The sequence below is a fragment of the Macrobrachium nipponense genome, chromosome 34 (genome assembly GCF_015104395.2).
Source record: "Macrobrachium nipponense isolate FS-2020 chromosome 34, ASM1510439v2, whole genome shotgun sequence".
Lineage (NCBI taxonomy): Eukaryota > Metazoa > Arthropoda > Malacostraca > Decapoda > Palaemonidae > Macrobrachium > Macrobrachium nipponense.
Genome location: NC_061095.1, coordinates 3340799 through 3348298, shown reverse-complemented (window position 1 = coordinate 3348298; position 7500 = coordinate 3340799). Strand labels below are relative to the sequence as shown.

Genomic DNA, 7500 nt, shown 5'->3' with positions numbered 1-7500 from the left:
AGGGCCCAGTGCTTGGCGCCCATAGTGCCCTTGCCTTCGTTCCCCATGACGGCGCGCGAGTATAGGTACACGTCGCAGGGCGGCGATCGGAGATCCTCGGCTCCGGCGGACGCGTCTGCGAGGGCGTTCTGGCTCAGGAGGTTGACGCTGCCCTTCAGCATCTGGGACGAGGATAGGAAGGACATCGCGTGGGAGGTTAAGCGGCGCTTAGCGAACAACGGACTGACTCGCGAGAGAGACAACTGCAAAGATACTTCTTCCGACGCGTGCTGGGAGGCTACTGAGAATCAGGGAGTGAGAATACCGGGCCGGCCCAAGCGCGGTTTATATATCCACTCTCTCCCATGATTCCCATCATCTCCTTTTATGCCCTTCCCGCGCGCAAATACCTGACGTAGATCGACGCCTTGACGTATATTATTATTCACTCCCGACGAAGATTTACACTCCAAAGTGTTGGCCTGAAGGATAAACAAACAAAATAAACAAATGCAAACGTCGTCTTGAAGATATATAGGCTAAAAGGGGGTCAATTAACCATTTTAAGCTTCGTGGCAAGTTGGCAACTGTTTTCCGCCTTCGAACGAAGTGGTTAAAACCACTCTCTCGAACGCGCCCACTTTACGTACGGACGAACATTAATCATTTTCGTGTATACACGAATACGTTGGGTTATGGATACGTTTGTGGAATGTTTCCATACGTAGAGAGAGAGAGAGAGAGAGAGAGAGAGAGAGAGATTAATGACATTCGTGAATACGAATACTACATATTCTAAAAACGTTTTGGTCTACATTCGCGTATATACGTATATATAGTACGTATATATATATATATATATATATAATATATATATATATATATATATATATTCATTTATTTATTATCCTATCTTTTTCATTTACTTCAGAGAATATTATTGAAGCTTGTGTAAGAGACATACACTATATATATATATATATATATATATATATATATATATATATATATATATATATATATAGAGAGAGAGAGAGAGAGAGAGAGAGAGAGAGAGAGAGAGAGAGAGAGAGAGAGGTTTTTCCAAGAAAAGATAAACGAAATGAGATTGATAAGAAAGAAACACCCTTACATGATGAATGATAACTTGATAAGATTCAGCCTTCCCCAACCCCCCTAATCGATTAATAGCCAGGAGACCATCCCCCCCAAACCCACCACACGACCAGACGTCCATACAACGCACAGGCGTCGCAATGGCTGGGGTCAAGTGGCGAAAAACTGTTAAATAGTTCTTTAGATCTTTCTCCGGAATGTTTTCAGTCATAAATATGTCTCCTTTACGACAATGTTAATTCGGGGTATTAAAAATCATATCTCCATTTTTTTATCTTTCGTTTATTTAGTCAAAAGTGTTTTGTCATTATACAGGAACATTTATATAACTTCTTCTGTCACGACTGACAAAAGAGACAAATGCATATACAAACATGGGGCATAAGTAGTATGCATAACTAGTATGCATTATTAGTATGCATGATAACTAGTGTGCATAATTACTATGCATGATTATATTTTGAAAGAATCAAGTTATTCAAAGGGTTGAATAATTCAATATACTTTTTTTTTATCAATAATAAATCTATATAATTTCTTATGTATATGTACGTATATATACATATACATTAAACGAAAATGAATGACCTTATTGCACTAATACACCGATCGTCCCATTACGAAATGCGACAGCAATTCACACGACAGCTCACACAATGCGCCCCTCACCTCTCCACCACCAAAAAACGGAAATATTAACTAGTATTCGACTATCATTGCGTTTTTTTCCCAAGACCCAGTCGCCATTATTATGTCGACACTGTAGGTGGTGTCCATCGAACGTTTCTCTGTAGAAGAGAGAGAGAGAGAGAGAGAGGGAAAACACATGATTATTTGCAGTCATCATCCATTTTGTGAGAGAGAGAGAGAGAGAGAGAGAGAGACTCCCTGAATATTAAAAAAAAGTGTTATTTTAAAACTTATTTCTTAAAAGTGATTTTAAAGTTGAAATCTTAGATCTATTTCGAAAGATATTACAATGAATATATATATATATATATATATATATATATATATATAGAGAAAAAAAAAAAAAATGAGATAGAGAGAGATAGAGAGAGAGAGAGAGAGAGAGAGAGAGAGAGAGAGAACTTACCTCTCATCTGTTAACTGATGTAGGTTTCAATTCTTATTTCCCTTCGAAAGCGCTGCTCCAAGCAATGCTCCAAAACCAAGACTAAACCACCGAGAATTGTGGTCGTCGCTGCAATATCTGCCCCTTCAGTGGCCTGGTCGTCAGGGAGCTTGATGCCCAAGAGACGCCCGAGTTCTCGTGCCCAATGCTGGCAGTTGCAACCCAGTAAGCTGTACCCTCGTCCGTTATACCTGTTCTCTTTCGCCAGGTCAAGAACTCTCTGCGGGTAGACACGGAGGTCTCTAGCTAGTCTCCTCACCTCGTAGGTCCCCCGTTCCATAGGCTCCGGCGCTCCTGGATACGCCATGGGCTCCAGACGCCCGCCGACGTCGTTGGCTTCGAAGGTCAGCTCGTCGTGGCTCCACTTGAAGTGGAGCAGCCAGTGTTTGGCAGATGGGCACAGCCCCGCCACCTTCCCCGAAGATAGGGCGGATGTATAGGTCTACGGTGCAGGGCGTCAGTCGCTTGTCTGCCTCCAGGTTCCCCGTCGAACAGTAGCGGCCCTTCAGAAGGTTGATGCCGTCTGAGACGCTTCTGGAGCTGTACCGGAGAGACATCGCTCTGTCGACTGTCGGTTCTTGCTTCTAAACTGATCTCCGTCTACAGTACAGATTCTCTCTTTCTCTCGCTCGCTCTTTCTCTCGTCCTCTGGTACCACCGAGACCGCTACGTCGTCAGACGGAGCTCTGTGGCATCTGCTGGCCGAGATACCGAAACGGACCAATCACAGTTAAGGACCGATGCATGACGTCATCACTCTCGGTGACCGGACCAATCGCTGGACAGGAATGAAGCCTTTACGTCATAAAGCTTAGAGACGTCACGTCACACAGCGACTAAAAAAGAAAAAATAAATGGGCCACGTAGCGACTTTTCCGTGTGGGACGCGATCGTTGTTGTCTTTTTTGCGACTATTCGCGTCGCGTTCGCGTTGCTTAGCTCCCAATCGTTTGCAACTTTCGCGAGAAAGATTAAACAATACGGATGCCGTTGAATAAACGAATAACAAAAGACGAATGAGATCAAGACGTGCGGTTGTTACTGACGAATATGTGAGCAAGTATTATTGTCTCTCTCTCCTATCAGTAAATTGATAAAATAATCTTGGTTTTGAAAATAACCAGAATCATCTCTCTCTCTCTCTCTCTCTCTCTCTCTCTCTCTCTCTCTCTCTCTCTCTCCTCCTCCACGATTACTACTGACTGTTCTTATGAACAGGTCTATGTTTATTCCGTAAATGCTAAGCTTTCGAAGACACTACAAGCACCACATATCTGCATCAACAAAAAACAAGAATAACCACAATAAAACTGTAGAGTATAAGATAGGCCTATAATCCAAACGACTGAGTATAAGATAGGCGTATAATCCAAACGACTGAGTATAAGATAGGCGTATAATCCAAACGACTCAGTATAAGATAGGCCTATAATAAAAATGCCTGAGTATAAGATAGGTCTATAATGAAAACGCCTATAAGAAAGGCCTAGAATCCAAACGCCTGAGTATGAGATAGGCGTATAATCCAAAAGACTGAGTAAAGATAGGCCTATAATAAAAATGCCTGAGTATAAGATAGGTCTATAATAAAAACGCCTGAGTATAAGATAGGCGTATAATCCAAAAGGCTGAGTATAAGATAGGCCTAGAATCCAAAAGACTGAGTAAACGATAGGCCTAGAATCCAAACGCCTGAGTAAAAAGATAGGCCTATGTTATATTTTATGATCCAATTATTTCGAGAGCAGAGTCTGACTGAAGAGCCCAGTCACTGCTTATCACTCTCTCCGAATGCGTGAACGACTGCAATGAAGCCGATTTTAGGACATTTAAAACGATGCCAAATTGCCCTTAATCAATATGAAATACCGACCAGCAATACCTCTGGGACAGTCTTGGCGTTTAAATTTAGAATGGCGAACACACTTGACGATATACGACGGTAATTATCGTCACTCCGCACTTCAAGTGCACCGATTCGGACGCAGACATTCCAAGAGGCACTTTATTGATGCATAGTTGAACGCTCATGACTTCATGATGACTTTCCTTTTGATAATAGGCGGGACTTGTTTTAGCTCGGTAAAACCATCGTTAAAATTAATGGAGACGTAAAGACCCACAGATTAACCAGTTTCCTAGTGGCTAAATGTTTTTTTTTTTTTTACCAAACTCAAGGCTAATACTATATTCCCTTTTTATTTGTTTGTTGTCTTATGTACTTTTGATCAATATCAAAACAGAATTAATTTATTGGTATTTTAGCATAGATCAGGGTAGATGGAATTCTGCTTTAGCAGAAAATATATTTTACAGTCACTCATTCTATATATATATATATATATTATATATAATATATATATATATATATATATATATATATATATCTATATATATATATATATATATATCTAATAAAAGGAGCCCATAAAAAAACACCAAAATGTAGAGAGAAAAGTACTATATTTCAGAGACTGCTGCTCTCTTCTTCAGGTATATGAATGAGAAAAGTTTGCAGAAAAGGTGGTATTTCTACCAAGAGATTCGTCCACAAGTAAGCCAATTTTAGGTCACCCCCGCTGATAATCTTCCTTTAATCTTCTTAAGCGTTGGTTGAATGAACACTGCGTCGATGATGTCCGATGTCCAATTCCCGTCTTTTGAGATGTTCATTAACCTGCTTTCTCTTTTGATTAACGGCCGATTCCATCATTTGACTCTTGTACCGGCAGTTGCTGCTATAAATTACACGTGACATATTCCAGTTTATTCTATGGTTATGTTCATTTATATGGTTGAAAATAGCCGAGTTCTGTTGTCCATACCTAACTGACCGTTTGTGTTGTATTAATCTCTGGGGAAGTGATTTACCTGTAAAATCCGATGTAAGATTGGTCACAGTCCTGGCATGGGATCTCATATACCCCAGAGTCTTTGGGCGATGTCTTTTGTTGGACGTTAATCAGGTATTTGGCTAAGGTATTTGGGTAGGTAAATGCAAAAGGGTTGGATTTCCCAGGGTGTGAGTTACTCTCTTAATCGTCTCCAGGTGGGAATTTTTATTTTATTGTTGGGTGTGTCTCTGGTCTTGTCTTTAGGGGTCGGTAGAAAATTACGTTGCTTTTTGAATTGCTTCTCAATTATATGGTCAGGATACTTTAAAGATGAAAGTTGCTTGCGAAATAGTTCAAATTCTTTTTCCAGGAAATCTGGGGAACAAATTCGTAAGGCTCCTTCTTAAGAATAGGTTGCTAGCTAGACCTATCTTGATAGTATTGTCATGATAGCTAAAGTAGTGAATATATGAAAGTGAGAACGTTGGGTTTCTGTATATGGTAAATTTGTATTCTGTCGTGTCTCTGATTATTAAAACATCAAGAAAAGGAATTTTGTTGTCTGTTTCCCATTCAACTTTAAATTTGATGCTGGGCACTAATGCGTTTAATTTTGAGAGGAATTCATTAAAATTACCCCACTTATTATCCCAAAATGTTAGTATGTCATCCACGTATCTCATCCACAGCATGTTTTTGGGTTTTATTGCATTTATTACTGTAGTTTCAAAGTATTCCATGTACAGATTGGCTAAAATAGGACTTAAAGGACTACCCATACTACCACCCGAATTTTTGCTTGTAGAATGATTCCCCGAATGAAAATACGTTATTAGATGCACATAATTCAACTAACTTTATTATTTTGTCAAGTGCCAAAAGGGGAAATGATCTGAATATGGGGGATTAATTTTTCCCTTAAAAACTGAAGAACGTCCTGTACTGGTACTTTTGTGAATAGGGAGTCTACGTCAAGGCTTAAAAAGTTTTATGTTGTGAAGTGGTATATGTGCTTCTCTGAATTTGTGACAAAAGTCTTCCGAATGTTTGATGTGACTGGGAGAAAAAGTGCCTAAAAAAGGAGAAAGGAGGCCAGCTAACCATTTAGAAATTTTGTAATTGAAAGCTCCGGCGCATGAAACGATGGGTCTGAATGGAAGATTGTCTTTGTGAGTTTTGGGAAGACCATAAAAAGTAGGGTAATTTAGGATTAATTACTTTAAATTTCTCTAATAGTTCAAATACTCTTTTTGTCTTGGACCAATTAATCTTACTTTCCGAAAAAATTCTGTGGGAACGTTCTGGAGGGGATTTTTCGTCAGTTTTTCGTAAGTATTTGTGTCGCTAAGGAGCTGGTTGATTTTGTCGAGGTAGAAGTCTTTGTCCATTATTACAATTTTGCCGTCTTTGTCGGATCTACTTATTATAACATCTAACTTTTTTAGCGAGTGGATGGCTATCATGAATCTGCGGGGAACAGGATATTTCTTATGAAGGTCAGTTAAAGCATTTAGTAACACTCCTTTTCAACATATCTCTTCACGGCTGTAGTTTTTGTCAGATATGAATTTATCAAAAGCCACTATGAAGTCTAGGTTGTTTTTGCGGTCTGGCATAAGGGCAAAGGATAAGCCTAAATTTAAAACTAAATGTTGATTTACATTAAGGGGGTGTTGGATAAGTTTAAAACTTTGTCTTGTTGTTCAAGATTATTTCCATGCGCTATTAATCTATTAGGTTATTTAACTTGCGTAAGAGTCTGTTGGAATGAGTCACGCTATTATACGGCAGCAATGTCGAACAGAAATGAAATCAGATACCTGTATACGTGGTCCGTAGTGAGGAGGCGAAGATTAGATTGAGTTCCATATATCACTCTGCGTAGCACGAAGATGTCGTTTCTCGTATTGGTGATTCTTTCTTCCAGGAAAATCTTGTGTGATAGAGGGAAGGGGTCTGATTGCAGAGTCCATCTCCCGAATCCGTACATTTTTGGAAGTACTTGTTCTTTGAGGCATTCTTCCAAAAAGTGTTTTTGGTTTTTCAGCCGGTGTAGTCTGTTCAGTTCTTTTTCAAACTTGCGGAAGATGGACTCTGCAATCAAACCCCTTCCCTCTATCACACAAGATTTTCCTGGAAGAAAGAATCACCAATACGAGAAACGACATCTTCGTGCTACGCAGAGTGATATATGGAACTCAATCTAATCTTCGCCTCCTCACTACGGACCACGTATACAGGTATCTGATTTCATTCTCTTCCGACATTGCTGCCCTATAATAGCGTGACTCATTCCAACAAGACTCTTACGCAAGTTAAATAACCTAAATAGATAATAGCGCATGGAATAATCTTGTTGAACAACAAGACAAAGTTTTAAACTTATCCAACACCCCCCTTACTGTAAATCAACATTTATTTTTAAATTTAGGCTTA

General features: G+C 39.6%; 1 protein-coding gene and 1 long non-coding RNA gene across 2 annotated transcripts in view; both read right to left on the bottom strand.

Annotated features, from left to right (window-relative positions):
• LOC135207846 (uncharacterized) overlaps positions 1 to 356 on the bottom strand; it is a 2745-nt gene extending 2389 nt beyond the window's left edge. The window contains exon 1 of the mRNA XM_064239705.1: positions 1 to 356. This exon is cut by the window's left edge and continues 417 nt beyond it. Within this exon, the coding sequence (XP_064095775.1) occupies positions 1 to 185 (185 nt within the window). The 5' untranslated portion in view covers positions 186 to 356.
• Positions 357 to 1357: 1001 nt separating this feature from the next.
• LOC135207847 (uncharacterized) lies at positions 1358 to 3413 on the bottom strand. The gene is made up of 2 exons (XR_010313071.1): positions 2192 to 3413; positions 1358 to 1883 (listed from the first exon to the last, which is right to left on the bottom strand). It is a non-coding gene; the product is annotated as an uncharacterized LOC135207847 (long non-coding RNA).
• Between the last annotated feature and the right edge of the window lie 4087 nt (positions 3414 to 7500).